This window comes from Eretmochelys imbricata, chromosome 2 (genome assembly GCF_965152235.1).
Source record: "Eretmochelys imbricata isolate rEreImb1 chromosome 2, rEreImb1.hap1, whole genome shotgun sequence".
Lineage (NCBI taxonomy): Eukaryota > Metazoa > Chordata > Testudines > Cheloniidae > Eretmochelys > Eretmochelys imbricata.
Window position 1 is genome coordinate 257,467,631 of NC_135573.1, and position 18,867 is coordinate 257,486,497.

Here is an 18,867-nt window from a genome sequence, read left to right on the forward strand (position 1 = left end):
TGTGACATTTACTTGAGATAACCAGGTTCTGGGCATGGGTCCCATAATAACAGAGCTGTGATTTCAAGGCAGCCTGCCCTCCCTGCTTGACATTGATGTGGAAGGCTCTCAGCTTGTTGGAGGGTCCAGTGACCGTGGCAGAGCAGGACACTTCGGAGAGTCAGGATCTCTCAGGCTGAGATGCATGATAACTAGTGCACTATGAGTAGGGCTCTGTGACTGTCACGGAGGTCGTGGAAGTCACAGATTCCATGACTTTCTGCAACTTCAGTGACTTCTGCAGTGGCCAGTGTGGCTGACCCCAGGGCCACCCAAGCAGATAACCCCGGGGACAGCCACACCAGCCATTGCTGGAGCGGCTCTGCAGCCAGCCGCTCGGGCGGCCCTGCAGCCAGCCACACCGGCCACTGCTCGGGCAGTGTGGCTGGCTCTGGGGACTGCCCGAGCAGCAGTCCCTGTGGCAGCCAGAGCAGCCGCTGCTCCAGTGGTCCCCAGCAGTGGCCTCCTGGGGCGACCCCCACAACAGCATTCCCCCCCCCCACAGGTACCCCCTCAGCAGCACGCCCTCTGCCCCCAGATTTAGTCAGGGGTGTTCAAAGAAACACCACTAGATCACAAAGAAAACTGGACAATGCCCCGTGGGTGGCACCTTTGCTAAATCTAGGTGATGTGCTGCTGGGCTAGATCCTGCCGGTTTTAGCACCCGTACACCATGGAGAGGGCAGAGGGTCTAGGCTGCTGCTGGAAGCCTCCGAAGGATCTTGGTGGGGTCAGCCAGAATTCTTTCTGGGCAGCACAGACAGCTTGCACCACATTAGCAAAGAGCAGGGTCTGTGCTCCCCAGCCACCTGTAGCTGCTCTGTGGGAGGGAAGGGAAGCTACTTGAGGGTTCACTGCCATGAACTACTCCATGCTTATTGATCACTGTTATTTATTAACATGGCACTTATGGCATAAGAATACAGGTCCTTGCTCCAAAACGTTGGCCAATACCATGGCACCCATATACACACATGACACCTGTGCTGTTCATTTTCTGTATGTACGTACAGGATTCTCCAGTTTCCAAGACCAGTCAAATTCAAAGAAGTGCTACAGAAAGTCATGGATGCTTTTGGACAGATGATGGATTTGCACTATGCAAACAATGAGGTACTAAGCTGTTTGTGTTTACAGCCTGGCAGTGTCCCAGTTTCAGACTTAAACAGTGGTTTATTCCTAATCCTCTAATTTGGGGACAGAACATACGGATGGGGAAGAGGACAATCCTTCCTGATGTTTTCTGTCCTACTTAGCGTGCAATAGGTCTTTGTTATGACCCTGACTGAACTGTGTCTAGACACCGAAACAGGGAGCAGTTGCTAACTTGGCTCTCTCAGAGCGACTTTAGTACAGGTATGGGATGGTGGGTGAAGCCCCAGAACAAATGGTCCACCCCCTCAGATGCGGGAGGGTCCACAAAACCCAGAACTTGACTGACTGACAGCTTTGGAGAATTAAGCCCTCTGCTTATCTACAGGACGGGTCCAGCACAATCGGCAGCAGTACAGCCTTCTCTGCCAACGCGCCTGGTCCGACAGGGGCAGCTGTAGGAGTGGTTGGTTCACTGAATCCCAGGGGCCACTGCTGCGGCTGCCAACAAACATTATTTGTATGTAATGTATTAACCAAGGCTGCCAGTTCATACCCGCTTTTTTCGAGGCTGCAATGTGGGGTTCTCACTAGGAACTGGGCTGAAGCCACTACACTAGTTTCATATGCTCCGCTGATGGGGGCCTCAGATGGGATTGATGTGAGGTCATTGCTGATCTGGGCTGACTTGAACCCACGCCCTGACAGCTAAAGTGATAGGGAAGCTTGTACTTTCACCCCTTGTGCTGCCCTCGTTCAGTGGCTAAGTGTACCCTAATGCCCTCCAGTGCCAGCACGGAATTCATTTTAATGTAGCATCCCAGCTCCAAGCCATGTTAGCTTAGCATTCGAACTGAACGCTCCCCCCGTATGTTTCTGTGGCAGACGCAGTGGCCCCATGCAAGCTTCAGCACGCTCATCCTCAGCCATCAGTGTGTGGAGTCATGGATTTCTAAGGACTGAAGGAACGGACCCCGTGCTTAATTTGTTACTAAAGCGGTGCCGGGGCTCAAACAATTTTTTTTTTTTTACTTTCATAACTGATGCGGCAAGCCCCAGAGGTGCCAGGGCTACGAACCGCCAAGCCTAGAGGTGCAGGGGCTCAGCCTTTGAAAGCATTGGCACAAATTAAGCCCTGCGTGTACCAGGATGAGGCTCTGTGTTTGTCACTGAGGTCGCGGACGTCACAGATTAGGTGACTTTCCATGACCGTCGTGACTTTGGCGGCGGCCAATGTGGCTGACCCCAGGGCTGCCCAAGCGGCTGGCTCCGGGTCCAGCTGCTCAGATGGCCCTGGGGACAGCCACACCGGCCACTTCTGGAGTGGCCCCGCAGCTGGAGCAGGCCCAGAGCCAGCTGCACTGGCCGCTGCTCAGGTGGTCCCAGGCAGCTGGCCCCGGGGACCATCCGAGAAGTGACCTGTGCAGCTGGCTCTGGGGACTGCCTAAGCAGCGGTCCTGGGGGCGGTCGGAACTACTGGACCAAGCCCACTCCCCAGCAGCGGCCCTCAGGGTGCCCCCAGTAGTGTTTCTCTCCCCCCAAGATTTAGGAACGGGTATTTTTAGTAGAAGTCACAGACAGGTCACAGGGTGTGATTTTTTTTTTGTTTATTGCACGTGACCTGTCCATGACTTCTGCTAAAAATACCTGTGACTAAATCATAGGCTTAACCATGGTCATCTTGTCATCTACAATCCTGCGAACCAGGGCATTATTTACATACCACTGCATACCGTGATTTGTGGGGTCCTACCAAGAGCTCAGAAGGGGCAGGCTATGAGTTGCCTTCCTATCTGGTCCCTCTGTTGAAGGCAGAATCAGACCGTGGGGTTGATCATACAGCCTCAGACACTGGTGGTTTGTGCTTATGGCAAAGTCTGCCCTGCTTGTATAGTGGAGCTGGTCAAAGTTTTTGTTCAAAACTTAATTTTGATGAAAAATTGCCTTTTAGTTAATAAAAAATCTGTGGGAAATGACCAATTTCAATGAAAGTTTTCAGGATTCTGTTGGAAAAACTGAACCTGGAAAACTTTGGCCGTTTCCAGTTTTTTGACAAAACCCCAAAAACTTGTGAAGAAAAAGTTGACCTAAAAGCTTTTTGTTTTCATGGAAACTTTCTGCAAGACTATCAAAAACAACCAGCCCTACTAGACAGTCTGGTTCACATCCCATTGGCTTGAAATGGAAAGCAAAAGAAACCCACGGCCTGCTTGCTCATGTATAAAACAATCATTAGGGGCCTTAATTAAAGTACAAATGAAAAACACATTTCCTCCTTTTTTTGCAGAGTGGGGTTGGACCAACAAATAGAAACCCCCCATCGTTTAGAGTCATGTCTCTGAAGGGATTTCTGCCAGGATTCCATTTGCATAGGCACAGTTTTACATACATAAATGACTTGCATATGTGTTTTCTGTGGTCAGATAACAGAACAGACTTGTGCAGAACCCATTTGAACTTGCCATGCCACTTGGGTTTTGCATGTGCAAATCCTGCAAGCTATGCTGCTGCTATTGCTCATCATAAATGTCTAACACTACGGCAGAATTGGCCCTCTAGGCTGTAGCTTTGACTGTAGCCAGAAATGTTACACATTTTCTAATCTTGGGTATTCTCTGATAGTCCCTGCTGGAAAAAGCCTGCATGGAATTCTCTGGGAGTGAGTCACTTCATTCCAGGTTTCTTTCCAGTGAAAGATTCTTCCAACAAGAACAAATCGAAGTTTATGTAATATACTGTACCCTCTGCTAGGGAATGCCTGCCTGTGCATTTGCAGAGCACCTAGCACGATCCTGAGTAGGCCACAGGGTGCTGCTGTCTTAGAACCAATAAATAATTATAAGCATAAGAATGGGCTTAGATTTTTTTTCTTTCCGTAAATAGTCTCTGTATCTGAGAATCTGCACCTATTGATATACAGGGCATTAGGCATCCGAGAACATTATCATGGAAATAGTACAAACCAATGAAACAGAACTTACAGAAAGGCAACTTGCGTGTCCATGGCATACTGTATTTGGGCTAATAGTTTATTCTGGACCAAATTCTGTTCTCGATTACACCAGTGTAAATCTAGAGTAACTCCGCTCCATTGAGAGCAGCCTTTGGCCTTTTCTTCATACGCAGACAGAACCTTGCCTTTATTATACGTTGTTAGTATTTAATGTTTGTATTGTGGTAGCATCTAAAGGCCAAAAACAGGTTGGCCTTTATGGTGCTAAGCACTGTACAAACACATAGTAAATGACAGGACATAATAGACACATGAGACAAGCAGGCTGCTTTGGAGATATGTATCCCTTTGAAAGGCCTGTGGACACAGGAACAATGAAATCAATTGAATTGCGCTGGGAGTGCTACAGATGCATCAGAGGGGTTGGCCCAATGCATGCAGAGTGGTGTGGGGATCTAACCTCATGTCGGGGCTGATCCCAATGTAGTGCTATGGGGTGTGGTGTTACTAGAAATGCCATCGGTCAGATGAGATGCAGAAGCCACATCTGTGGCCATTGACTGGCACTTTTTGCCAGGGTAGGGACGTTATCCTGGTTGAACTCTGACATGGATGAGACCATTCTGTCTGAATTCCTCCTGTGGTTTCAGCTGGATGCAGTAGTCTGTCCTCATCTGAGCTGTGACATACCTGAGCATTGTTAAACAGCTGCTTCAGTCCTCACTAGAGGTGGCCGCATTTCACCTGGGTTCTGTTCCTGGCTCTGCCACTGTCCTGTTGTGTGACCTTGGGCAAATTGCTTCACCTCGCTGTGCCACTGTTTCCACTTTGATCCCCTTTTGTATGTCTCCTCAATTTAAATTGGGGCAAGGACTGTCTGTCCCCAGGTGTGTGTACTGCACTTTGCACAACAGGGTCCCAAGGTTCTACTGTAGTATAAATAATACGTGAATAGTCTCACCCTTTTTCATTTATTTTTTTAGATCTGTGTAAGCTGCAGTGGATTGGCCAGTAGCTCCCACAGTAAAAAATGAGGCATGCCATCCACAAGTGTAGAAGGGAGGACTTGCAAGCTCGCAAACGTCACTCAGCGACGTTTCCCTCTTTTTCCTACCTGTCATCGTAATTACTCAGTTTATAGACCGAAGAAGCAAAGCTGTAGCTCAGTTGTGGAGTGTGCAACCTGCCAATTAGTGCCTAGGCTGTGTGCGTGCGTGTGTGTGGCTATATTTAGTGTCTAGTAGAACCCTGTTCCCAGAATCTATGTATACAGCAGCCTGGATGCCAGATGGAGCAAAATCCACTTGCCAGACGTGGGTGATCGGTAAAGCCAAACTAAATACTGCATTCCCTCTGTTCCAGAGGAGGGCAATTTCAGCTTGATGCTTTTGGCGTCCCCAGGCTGGTCTGTGAATGGATTAATGATGTGGTAGTGGAAGGAGACACGGTGACCTACAGAACATTTTGTTCAAAGCAGCGGCCGAGGGAATGCAGTTTGGAAAATATGTGAGGAGCTGGGTGAAGCGGGGGTTGTGGAATTACCCAATGGTTTCAGGGCCAAATTCTGCTTCTGGAGGAAACCAGGGGGAGTGTAAGGACGGAAGGTTGCCCTGTGCATTTTGCAATGAGGTAGCCTCAAGTGTCATAAAGCAGAAGTTAAATGTGAGGCAGATTCTGCTCCTAGCTACACAGCTGCATTGAAGTCAGCAAACCTGCATGCACCCACAACTGAGAGCAGGATTTGGCTTTATTATAATCAGTGTTTTGGGATTACAAGAGACTATAGATATCTTTTCCACTGGACACACATGCAGAATTCCCATTGACTTCAGTGAGGTTAAGCAATGTATTGGATCGATCTAGCCATCCCAGCTAGAATCTGTAAGGAATGATGGTCCAGGGGTTAGGTCACAAGCCTGGAATGTGGAAGATCTGGGCTCGGTTCCTTGCTCTAAAGTCTATCACAAACTTCCTGTGTGACCTTGGGCAAGTCATTTAGGCCTAGATTTTGAATGGGAATTAGATGCCTAAATACCTCTAAAAATCTGGCTCTTAGCCTCTCTCTGATTCACTTCCCCATCTGTACTATGGTAACGAGGGCCATATAAGTACCTAAGATAGATAATTACGTAGCAAAGCTGTGGTTCTTGGCCTCTTGCCGCAACTCTAGCAGTTTCTCATACTGAGATCTTAGCTGTATTGGCCAGTGCCTACAGCTTCCCGTTCCCCAGTGTGTGCCCTAGCACCTTTATCTCGGACTGCACACACAGCAGGCATACAATCCGTAATGTATTTACCTGTGGGCCGGACCCCAAGGCAACAGGACATAAGGCTGGGGGAAGCAGATGTTTAGCTTTGGTCCAGGGGAACAGAAAGGGGCACTAACCAGGCACCTTTGAAATGCAGCTACTTTAGGGGTTGGAGTGTAGCAGCTGACCTGCACAGCATGACACGCCACATAGCAATGTGAGAGAGCAGAAATATTGGTTAAAGACACCAGGGTAAAATCAGGCTCCTACCAAAAAAAACAAACAAACATGGGACTTTTACCTGTGTCACACAGACAGGGCTTTGTCTTTCCCACAGCAAACTCAGTGGGTTTGCTTCAGCTGAAAGGCTAAATGGAGCCTACTGGGAGTTGAACCCGTGGCTCTGGTGGGGAGAGGTATTTTAGTAATTCAAATGTAGAAGCTAGGCCTTGTCTACATGTGGGATTTGCCCTGATCCCATTTGTGCCCAGCTGCAAGGCTAGCTGCGCCAGTGCAAACTCTTAGTGTGCACAGGCTAGGATGATATAAACTCAGTTTGTATCTGTGCAGTTTATACCTGCTTGAGACCAGAGTAAACTGTGTTGATGCAAATCGCAGCTTATATTGGCTGTGCCTGTATACATGTGGGGTTTGTACTGATGCAGCTACTTTGGCATCACTGATGAAAAATTGCCCAGTGTAGATAAGGCCTTAGGTCACTAAGACTGAGCAGCATCCACCCATAGCTTTGTCCCCATGAGCAGCCCAAGCTCTGTAGCTGGTTAGCGTGTGCACAGTTGACTTGAAGATGAGTATCAGAAGCATGTGGGGGTCCAACAACTCATAGAGAAGGGGAGTCAGGAAGATCACCCCCAACAGCCAGGGGTCTCTGTAATGCTAGCAGTTTGGAGCCACTGATGACTGGTAAGCTTTTTTCTTAGCTCTCTGGTCTTCTCACTGGCTGGATCATTGATGCCGCTTTCAGGCGTTCTTTGTGGGCATTGTTGTTGTAATTTTATCCTGTTCCTCCATGGATGATATCTTGGAAGAAGAGGTTAAAGCCCCTGAATGCTCAGGGGTGCTTGAGTTTTGTTTTCCATCCAGACTCTCCATTCCCTCCCAAGCCTTCTGTGAGCGGTGTGAAGTTTCTGCTTCCTTTGTTTACCCACTTTGTGACTCTGCCGTGCTGTGGGTGTTTGTTCAATCCCTTCCAGCTCCTGATCCCCCTGAAATCCCAGGAAGACTTGGACCGAGCGGTGGAGCACTTGGACCTTAGCCCTTCTCTGAAGAGCCTGAGGGTGTTTGTGAAGGCTCCAAGGAAAGCAAATGTGAGCCCTTTAGCTTTGTTCTTTTGTCTGCAGAGTGAGTCGCGCTGTTATTGTATAGGGGGGAATGGAAAGGAGAAACGCTGTCCTAGGGGTGTCTGCTCGTAGCTGTCTGAGTTGGCACTAGACCATCTTCCGCTTGTACACCTCTGCTCTGAAATCCGCCCTGTTGGCAGCTCGGTGTAAATGCTGTTGCCGGCACAGCTGTTGAATTTAATTTAGTGCTTTCTGCGAGGCAGGATTGGCCACTATGGCAATAGGTGCCTTATAGATTCCTGAGAGAGACGGCAAGTGTATGTCCTGTGAGAGGACATCCACACCGTGCATCTTCCAGGGGACTCCTGTGTGGCCCAGAGGGATGTGTTTGTGGCAGGCCATTTATCCTGCGAGCGGACCCTGGGATAGCAGTGTCGCTCTATGGTCATACAGGGCCAGATTGTCATGGCCGTTGCATGGGTTTTCAGAGAGAGCAAAATAAATTCTCTCCCAACCTTACGTACCCTGCACATCAGCCAGGGCAATTGCAGCCTCTGCACTTGGGACAGAAATGGGACTGTTCCCTCTGTGTGATCCAGGATGGCACCCCAAAGGCAGGGTGAGGAGCAGGTGCTCCATCCTACAGGATACTGCAGACTGCACAGTCCCCCTGCACACCAGGCTGCTCAGGTGTGCACCAACCCTCCCTGGGGCAGGGTGGCTCTACACTTCTCCCTACACTGAACCTACACACTCTGGGTGTACTTCCGAGGAGAACGGTCTGGCTCTCTAAGTGTGTGCAGGTGCATCCTGCCAAAGCATGTGCTGTGCTGCCCTAAGCATGTTCTCTGTGCATTATGTCAAGGGGCAGCTATGTAGTCATAGGACACTCTGCATTTCATAAAAGGCCTGATCCTGTGGCAGGTGCTGATTGCTCTCAGCTCCCATTGACTTGAAGGGCACCTGAGAGTGCTCTGTAGCTTTTGCAAGTACTCAAACCTTGCTGGATAGAAACCATAAAAAGGGAATTCAGCTGAGATTTGAACTGGGTCTGTGAAGTCCTAAGCTAAGCACCCTAGCCATTGGACCTTCCTTCCTCATATCATTCCTGGGCACCTCCTGCTGGCCAGCCCATAGACGCGCATGACTGCAGGAGCATTGCAGCTTCAGAAGTCGCTGCTGCTAGGCCAGGGCAGCTGAGTCAGAGAGGGATACAGGTGCACTCCAGTGTGGAACAGAGTTGGCCAATGGCTTGTACTCCAGCACCTTCTGGGAGTACTGAGAAGAAAACATAATATATAATTGTACATACTCGGATCTAACTGCATGTCAGGGCCATGGATTTCTGGAGCAGTCTACGTATTTTACCAAAAAGCCTCACCAGCACGGTGTTGTTAAAGCACCATATTGCCCAGATGTGGCAGTTACCACCTTACTCACTGGGTATACTGTTCCCCTTTCCATTACCCCTTTGTCTGTCTGTCAGTTTTCCTTTCACGGCCCAGTCCTGCAACTGGATCGAGATGGATGGGCCCTTACACTGCACAGAGTTTCATTAAAATCCATGGTGTTTGCAGGGGTCTGGATCTGACTGAAGGATTGGGGCCTGAGACAAGGGCACTTGGAGCCTTCCCAAAAGTGGGGAGGTCGGGAGTCCCTTCTCCCCAAAGCCCCTCCTCTTCCCCTGGAGGTCCCAGCCCGGCCAAGCCAGAGCAGGGCTGGGGAGCCCCACACACACACTGCCTGAGGTGAGCGTGGGCCGAAAGCAGCCCCCTGCCTATGTCCCTGCCCCCAGAGTCTTGTGTCGTCGTCCCCCCGGCCATCATTTAGTAACGAGAAAACATAATGATAGTCACCAAATGTCATTTTCATGGGAATGTCTGGAAAGGTACAAACCCCTGCCCTAGAGTGTAACAGCTTCCTTTGCTTCGCAGTTCCTCCAGCCCAACAACAGTAAGCAGCATGAGATGAGAATATCCAAGTCCATGGGTGACATCATGGGGTCCCTGTATAAAGACGCTGAGAGGACGCGGAAGTATTCAACAGGTGAGTGAAATGCGATGCGCTCAGGTTTGCTGCACACCAGTGCTGGTTCTTTGCAGGCTGGCCATACCCGGCCCCATCCCTGTGGTTCATTCTTGTTTCCTGACATCTTTACATCTGGCCAGTGCACTGAAGGCTCAGTGTGGCTAGTGTCTGGGTCTTGGCCCAGAGGAAAGGTTGTTCCCGCTGAGCTCACATGCTCGTTGCTGGCTTGCCTGGATCCAAGAGAAGCGCTGTCAGTTATCTTGCTTAAGAGCCAGGGTTAAGTGCAGAGGTTCCTGGTCTCAGACTTGAAGGGAAAACGTGTCTAGTTGTAGAGGATTCAAATGAATTCAGTGCTGCTGAGTTTGATCAAGGCTTGGGACAGTGCAGAACCCGAGGAAGCCAGGTCCTCTCAAACCTTTGCATAAATTGTTCTCTCCCATTTTCTTTACTTTTGCCTTCTGCTCCACTCTCTTCTGTCAGCAAGAAGGAAATAACATGGCTGAGTGGACTGGGATTCAGCAGCTCCTGTGTTCTAATCCCAGCTCTGCCCTGGGAGGAAACCAATAATTCTTTTCTCACGTCTTCTGGCTTCAGTGCAGTCGCTCTAGATTTTCACCAGTGTGAGAGGAGAATCTGTGTCCTTTTGTTACTCTGGATGTGCCTCTGAACCTCTCTTGTTCCACGTGGTAAAAGAGGATTCCTGGTACGGTACTTACCCCCATGGAGTGTTGTGAGAATGAATGTGTGTGAAGTGCTACTCAAATGAAACAGAACATCCTTTACACTCCAAAGTGCTAGTCTTCAGCCAGTGCTGAGGTCCTACTCCCTCTGAACACTAGGCCCTGATGCTTCTGGCCCTCAGTCCACATGTGCAGTGCCTACTGGGCCTGGTTTCTGTTCCTGGCTCTGCCACAGACTTGTGTAGCCTTGGGCAAGTCTCTTCATCTCTTTCTACCTTGGTTTCTGTCTGTGAAATGACTCCTCTTTTTAAGTACTTTGAGAGCGTTGGTGAAAAGTGGCATTGTTAGACTCCTCTTGATGGTTAATAAGAAAATTTATGGAAAATCCGGTAGGATTTAATAGAGGATGGTATACTTTGTATAGATCTATTAAACCACCATAGAGAATTTTATACCAGGAACATAATTCTCTATTACATTCTATAGGCTGTCTTAAAATTCTGTGCAGAGAAGAGCATTCTCCACTACATTCTATGGGTTACTTTATAATATAATTTCTAGAGAGTCATATTGGTTTCATCCAAATGATTATTTAATATGTATAGAAGTAGTGCCAGAATCCCAGTCTGGATCAGGGCCCCACTGTGCTAGGACCCCACCCCCCTGCTCCAGAGAACTTGCAATATTATGAGCTAAAGGATTTTACCATTGCAACAAAGGGATTTCTTTTCCTGTGGATTTACCATTTCTCACTCACGTGGTATGTGCTGTCAGACAATATAGGCTGCAGCTTGTTGAAATATTGCACAGTGATTTATTTGAGATGTTCTCTTATATTGGGTCAAATTCCACCCCGGGACAGCCATGCACAATGCCTGTGGAAGTCAAGGGAGCCGTGTGTGCATATACAAGATCTGTATTTGGCTGTGTTATGTTTATTTGCCAAGGTTCTTTTAGCTCACGCTGCTCTTGAGTGTTTGCCCAAAGCTTGGCAGAGTCTCTGGATGAATCTGAATGAAACACATGTGTTAATACATGTTATTGCACAAAGCCCCAGTAGGAACTTTTTGTACTTAAACAGAATAACATCTCTGCTTCTTTTCTTGGGGCATGTTAAACTGTTAACACATGCCCATAAACTCCAGTGATGGCATTGGGATTCAATGTGTGCGTGCAGATGGCAGAATTGATCCCAGATGTAGCTGCACTAATGGGAGGATTCTAGTTATGTGGGGTACTCAGTCAGATTTGAGGCCATACCACCTTGAGCTTTTATTATTATTATTTGTATTGCACTAGCATCTATAGGCCATAACCAAGATGGGGTTCCACTGTGCATACATATAATAAGAGACCACACCAGTCTTTGCCCTGAAAAGCTTAATCTAAATAGACAAGACAGTCAAAGGTCTGCAGGAATAAAGGCACGGAGAGAGTCCGTGTATAGCCTATAGCAGCGGTTCTCAACCCAGCTGACTGCCCAGTGCCACAGGGTCCAAGCTGCCTGGCTGGGTAGGGGGTAGCACGGCAGGGTTGGGGACACTGGCTGGCCCCACATGGCGGGCTCTGGGGCTGCCAGCCCCGCAAAGGGTCTGGCGGGGTCTGGGGCTGCTGATCTGGCCGGCCCCACAGAGAGTCTGGGGTTGGTGTTGGGGCTGCTAGCTGGCCCTGGGGTCGGGGTCCAGGCTGCTGCCCCAGCCCTGTGTTGGGGCTGCTGCCTGGCCCCGCACAACAGGGCCCAGGGTCCCTGCCACCGGGCCCCCCCGCCCAAGGCTCCACTCCTGCCCCCACTTTGTAGAGGAGTCTCTGGGCGGGAGGTGCTGGGCATACGGCATGTGGGGGGTGTCTGAGGGCAGCGTGCTGTGGTTCTCAACCTGTGGCCCAGGTAACACGTTGTAGGCTACATATGCGACCCACAATGATAAATCGGTCAAGAACCACTGGCTTATAGTCTGTTGCAGAACTGGCATTGGAACCCAGTTCCTGTGAGAACCAGGCCTCTGCTTTACCAGAAAGTCATCCTAACTCTGTTTGAAACTTTCAGTTTCTGGGTCAATACAGGTGTAAAGGGACCTCTTGCTGTAGCACCTGGGTCTTCCCTGGAGGTGTTAACAATATAGCAATACAGCAGGTTGCTCTTTTCCTTCTGAGTCAGTATGCGCCAATGGGGGTAGGAGTCCCTGAGCGGATGGAGGGGCTGTTTTTTCCGATGAGGTGTAACCCTGGCATTCTGATCATCCCGGATCATTAACAACTCCATGGTATTTTCCATGAGTAGGAATATTACTGAGCCTGGTGCCCTGGCCAAATCCCAGCTTAGATAATTGGCATTTCACTTGGCTACGTTGTCCTTCACTTCCAGCTGCAAAACGTTGCCTTGTGTTTGCTTCAGCGTTGACTGAAGTGAGTGAGGTTAAGGGGAAATCTCACCTCAGCCTTAATTGCAGAGCTGCAAGTTGCAGAGCCAGGTATATTTTCAAGGGAGGTTCTGTTCTGCAAAGCAACTCTGTGAAAATGGCAACTTGAGGGCGGGGGGTGTTCTAAATGATTCTGTCTCCAAAAATTGCTCAATGTACTGGTTTTGCGGGGGGGGGAGAGATGGGAAGGTGTTTTCTGTCCACTTTGCAGAGTCAGCCTGACCTCTGTGAGTCAAGTCTGAGCATATCCCTCTTTGCAGGTCATTGTCAGTGACAAAGGAGCCACAGGTCCAGTCCTGGCCTGGCTTCCATCTGTGCAACCCCACAGCTGTTAACAGGGAGATGTGGTTGATTGGAGCTTAGTAAACCATTCTGTTGATACACAAGCGCCCTCTCCTATCACTGTGCTGGCTCTGCTATATTAACGGGAGTAAGCAGAAGGGAGTCTGAATCCACCCAGAGGGAGCAGATCTGCTGAGGAAAAGGGACTAGTTCCTCCACAGCTGGACAGAAAATACTCTCTTGCTCCTGAAAATTTCAGTGAAAACAGAAAAGGAGTCCTTGTGGCACCTTAGAGACTAACCAATTTATTTGAGCATGAGCTTTCGTGAGCTACAGCTCACTTCATCAGATGCATACCGTGGAAACTGCAGCAGACTTTATATATACACAGAGAATATGAAACAATACCTCCTCCCACCCCACTGTCCTGCTGGTAATAGCTTATCTAAAGTGAGCATCAGGTTAGGCCATTTCCAGCACAAATCCAGGTTTTCTCACCCTCCACCCCCCCACACAAATTCACTCTCCTGCTGGTGATAGCCCATCCAAAGTGACAACTCTTTACACAATGTGCATGATAATGAAGTTAGGCCATTTTGTTGTTTTCATTGCAATTTTCTGTGGAAAACTTTGACCCTCCCCCCCCCTCCCCCCCCCCCCCCGAAATAGCAAATGTTAAAAATGGACCACCTCTGAGGAGAGCAGATGCCTTTTGGAAAAACCATTCGTCCAAAATCCAATTGTTTGTCCTAAAAAAAAAAAAAAAAAGGTGAATGGAAAAGTTTCCAGCCAGTTCTGATTTTTCACATAGTCCCTTTCCAGAGATAAAGAGCATTTTTAAGCCACAGATACCTTAGAGGAGCTGCAGAGCTTCACCACGCCAGCAGCAGGCATTCTACATGCCAAAAGCTGACCCAGGCAGGATGCCTCCTGAGGTGCTGGAAGGACGGCCCCGCGCAGTTCTTTCCAGGTGCAGCTTGCACTCTCCATGCTGTCCGCCTTGGATTGTCAGGCTGCCTGACTTTCTTGCAGATGGTAGGGGGCCTGGCCATCTCCCAGCCCCTCTTTGGAGTATGTAACATCCCAGCCAGCATGCCAATCATCTTACGATCCAGAAAGCAGACTGCAGATTCCATGCAGGTGTCGGACAGCTACTATCTTTGCTGACGCACTGGGGATTGAACTGGGGATTTCAGAGCTGGAAGCGTAAGGCTCTGTAGCTTGAACTGAAGAGCCAAGACACTCTAGTTGGGGCTGCGACAGACTCAGTCCTCTGTGGATTGGCACTGAGAGGGATACTTAGGGCATGCTACATGGTCCATCTAGCCCAGTATTCTGTCTTCCGACAGTGGCCAATGCCAGGTACTTCAGAGGGAACGAACGGAACAGGTAATCATCAAGTGATCCATTCCCCATTGCCCATTCCCAGCTTCTGGCAAACAAATGCTAGGGAAACCATCCCTGTCCATCCTGGCTAATAGCCATTGATGGGCCTGTTCTCCATGAACTTACCTAGTTATTTTTTGAACCCTGTTAGTGTCTTGGCCTTCACCACATCCTCTGGCAGAGAGTTCCACGGGTTGACTGTGCATTGTATGAAGAAATACTGCCTTATGTTTGTTTTAAATCTGCTGCCTGTTAATTTTATTTGATGACCCCCTTATTCCTGGGTTATGAGAAGGGTTAAATAACACTTCCTCATTTACTTTGTCCACACCAGTCATGATTTCATAGACCTCTATCGTATCCCCCCTCAGTTGTCTCTTTTCCAAGCTGAAAAGTCCAGTCTTATTAATCTCAGCATATCCTCATTCTCCTTAAACCCTGGACTCCTTTGCTGCTGCATCCCAAGCCCCTGAGTCACAGCCGGGACTCTAATGAACATCGGATCTTTGCATAACGTCCCTTGTTTTGCGGTGACATCGGGCCAGGGCTGGGCCCTCAGCTTCTGGAGCTTGCAGCTGTGAGCGTAGGCAGCGCTTGATGACCCCTTCGCAATCACGACCCATGTTTTTATAAATGAATAGAAACACACTTTTCTGGATCTCTGCTTAGCCAGGGGAGGGTGCGTTGCAGATAAGCAGTTGGTAAAGATTTGGGACCTGCTTAAGCAGAGGGAGAATTAAACCAGAGAACATTTAGGCAGAGGGGAGCCAAGCCTGGCACTGGGGGATCTAGCTGTACGTGCAACACCACAAACTTTCTGCACATGCTGTATGAAAACTTCTTTAAAAAAAAAAGAATGGAAAGGAACATGGAAGATCCCTGCAAATGCCAGGAGTGGCTGTCAGAATCTCCCTGCTGGCTTGGCTGGCCCTGCTCAGGACACGATGTACTCTAGCCCCGAGCTAATGGCCTTGTGTTGTGTTGTGTGTAAAACAGAGGGAGATCCTAGCTCACTCTCCTCTCCGCTTAGCTCAACTGAGCTGAATATTCAGGGCCAAATCCTCAGCGGGTGCAACTTGACTTTTGACTTGAGTGATGCTGCACTGATTTACACCCGCTGAGGATCAGGCCCCAGGAGTTCAGCTTTTGTTATCAGCTAACGTTTCAGAGAGCCGGCTCCTTCCCGCTGTATCTGAGCGGGGCAGAGACAGAATTAGTGCTTCAAGTTCAAGAGGTGGAGAAAAGCCTGGTAGGGTGGTTTCTAATCTCTGTCCCTGGCACTGCTGCGTTTCTTCAGCACCCGAAATCCAGTGCAAAGAGTATTGGTACTGCACCCTCCACCTTGCCCTTTACAGGTGTATGGTTTATTGAGCAACCTGTACAGGTGGACGGGGCCAGCCCGAGGCCAGAGTTATCTATCCATCTATCTGCCCCTCCCTCTCGGTCTCTCTGGATGAAGGTTAGGTTACCTAATCTGGCTCAGACGCCTGTCGCTGTACTATCTGAATCCTATAAAGACATTTAGGCAACATCATTTCTGTCGTTAGTGGATCACAACCCAGCTGCCTCCATTTCCATCCTCGTCCCATGCTGAATGAAGTGCAGTGATGCTGAGCGGCACTCTAGCTTCGTTAACGGGGGAAGTGCTGGGGGGCTGCACTGTGCTCTGAAGGTGGCTGGATCAGGCTCCACCTGATCCTTGGGAGTAGTGAGTTTGACACTGCAGGACCCTCCCTCTGCCCAGAATGTCCTACTCCCAAGCCTTGATCCACTTCTCCAATTCAGCCAAAGAAGGAGGTGTAGGGACACCAGAGCAAGGGCTGCAGGGAAATCCCCGGTGCCTTGGAATACATACCACCACTGTAGGTGTCAGACTATGAGCCGTTCCTGTCAGCTCCTCTGAACTTTATCCACTGGGCCAGTCTTGCCATAAAGGGTCCCTAGCCCAATCGGTACCAAGCTCCTCTTCACTGAGAGGCCCCTCCTTCCGAATTACTGCCTATCCTGGAAGAGAGTGTCAGGATTCTTATCCCCCTTGAATCTGATGGCAGAAGGCATAACCTTGGACGGTCAAACAAAGCAGACCTATGTCAATAGGACTGTAGCAGGTTTCACTCAGAGGCCAGCATGCCTATTGGGCAGGCCATGGCTTGACAGTCCTTCCACCCTGTAGTGAGTTGCACTCAGGTCTGCAGGCTGTGGCTTGTCAATTTCCCAGTGCTCAGGAGTTCTCCCAGACAGATGTAGGGAGAGTGAGAAGTAGGGGAACCCAGGCCACCTCCCCACCAGGGCCAATGGGGAAGAGACCTGGAATGTCTTGATCACCTCTTCCTGGTGCACCTGACCAGCCTCTCTGAGGTGCTCTCTCTTGCTTTCTCAGCAGTCTCAGCCTGCTTTCCTCAAGCCAGGAGTCCCCAATCAGTCCCAGCAGCTCAGTCAGTTAACTGAGCGTTCATGAGCCCTCCAGAGGGAGGGATAGCATAGTGGTTTGAGCATCGACCTGCTAAAAACCCACGGTTGTGAGTTCAATCCTTGAGGGGGCCATTTAGGGATGTGTGGCAAAAATTGGGGATTGGTCCTGCTTTGAGGAGGGGGTTGGACTAGATGATCTCCTGAGGTCCCTTCCAGCCCTGATATTTTATGATTCTCTTAGTGTCCAGTTATTTTCCCTCAGTGGGGAGGGGAAAGGGTCCTGCCTGGTTGAGTTTTATCCCCCAGTCCAGACCCTCTCTTGTGGATCGCTTTGTCCCCAGAAGATGCAAACTGCATACCTCCTGTTAGCCCGCTTCTCCTTCACTTTCCCTCCCTGCTTGACTGGAGTCCCCTTCTGTGCAGATCCTCTACTTGGAGCATAATCTGCTGCTTCCGAGGGGCGGGGCCCTTTTGGCCCGGCACTGCTTGATCACTCCCTTAGTCTCCGTGTGGGGTCTGTAAACACCATCGCAAGGAATAGTTATACAGACTAGGGCCATGATCCTACAAAGACTTGCATGCAATCATGCAAAGACTTTATACTTGCAAGCAGTCCTGTTTAGCTCAATGGGGGCTACTCCTATGTTTAAAGTTAAACTCAGGGTATGTAAATCTTTGCAGGATCAGGTCCTTAGACTCTTTTTGAAAGAACCATGTAGGAGAGAGAGAGATGGTAGCAACAGCACAAAGCCCTATCTCGCAATAGGCGTAATAAAAGAAATTCCCAACATAATTGAGACACAACAATCACTGTGTGTGAAATCTATACACTTTTTTCAGGGCAGGGACTGCCTTTATTTCTCTGTTTGCTACAGCAGTGCTAAACAAATAATTGACTAATACTGTGAACCTGGTTTATTCAAGGAAACTGAGATCTTAAATGGTTACATTCTTGTTTTTAAAGAGAAAAAAGACTGTGTTGTACTTCCCATTTGTTTTTGTTATTAGGGCTGGTTTGAAGCCAGTTCAATAGGAGATCTGTAATAATTGGAGGTGTTTTTCTCTCCTGGGTCTTGGCATTAGTTCTTTCTTGGTTGGTTTGGGGTTTTTTCCACTGTGTACTTCTCATGTAGGAAATCTGTGAGGGGAAAAGAAGGGGTGAAAAAGAAATGTCTCAAAACCATATGACTATTTTTCAAATCCTAGTAAGGGATCTGGACTGGCTCCCCAAGCCCCCACCCTCTCCGGTGCTGCTTTTACTATGGAACAAATGTATCCCAGATGTAAATGCAATGAACCTGATCTGGTGATCTCTAGCACTTCAGGGGAGTGACTCCTGATTTACATCCGTTTAAAACAAAGGAGGAGGACATCCAAAGACTGAGAGTTCCTGAAGTCAGTGGGGTTACAGCAGAGATGAAGGTGGCCCATTATGAAACACCAGTGGATCATTACAGATTTTATATGAAATCGGCTTCGAATTAGCCCTGATAACAAAGACCAGTGCAGTTTTGGGATGCATTGGCATCACATCTGGGGACAGGGATGGGATAGATCCTCCTCTGATGCATTATGCTTGGAATATTCATTCAGCCCTGGGCGTCTCGTTACCAGAAAGATATTGATGGTCTGGAGGGAGTTCTGTGGAATGCGACGAAGATAGGAAAGGAGCTGGAAGGAGTGAGGACAGATTTAAAGAGCTACATCTGTGTAGCTTGGCCAAGTGATGGCTAAGCCAGGGTACGTAAGAATAGTCTGCAGATATTGGAATGGTGTGAGCGAGCACTAAGCTGTGGAGGGACTGCTTACCATGACTCAGGAAATAATGAGACAAAATGGAAAACTGACAGCAAGATCTGTGAAGCTTTGGAGTTGTCTCCCAGGGGGAAAGGGAAAAGGCCCATCACCTGGGACATTTAAAATTAGATTGGCCCAAACACTGCAGCCCTGATCCTGCAATGAGATGCATGCAGGTGGATTCTGTGCTAGTGAGGAGCCCCACTGGTTTCAGTGTGGGACCATGTGGCT

The 18,867-nt window shown here is 49.0% G+C and overlaps 1 protein-coding gene across 1 annotated transcript in view; it reads left to right on the top strand.

Annotated features, from left to right (window-relative positions):
• LOC144260778 (mitogen-activated protein kinase kinase kinase 3-like) overlaps positions 1-18,867 on the top strand; it is a 60,406-nt gene that overhangs the window by 20,472 nt on the left and 21,067 nt on the right. Inside the window, exons 4-6 of the mRNA XM_077809514.1 lie at positions 1,053-1,152; positions 7,548-7,661; positions 9,569-9,680. Of these exons, the coding sequence (XP_077665640.1) occupies positions 1,053-1,152; positions 7,548-7,661; positions 9,569-9,680 (326 nt within the window). The remainder of the gene's footprint in view (positions 1-1,052; positions 1,153-7,547; positions 7,662-9,568; positions 9,681-18,867) is intronic.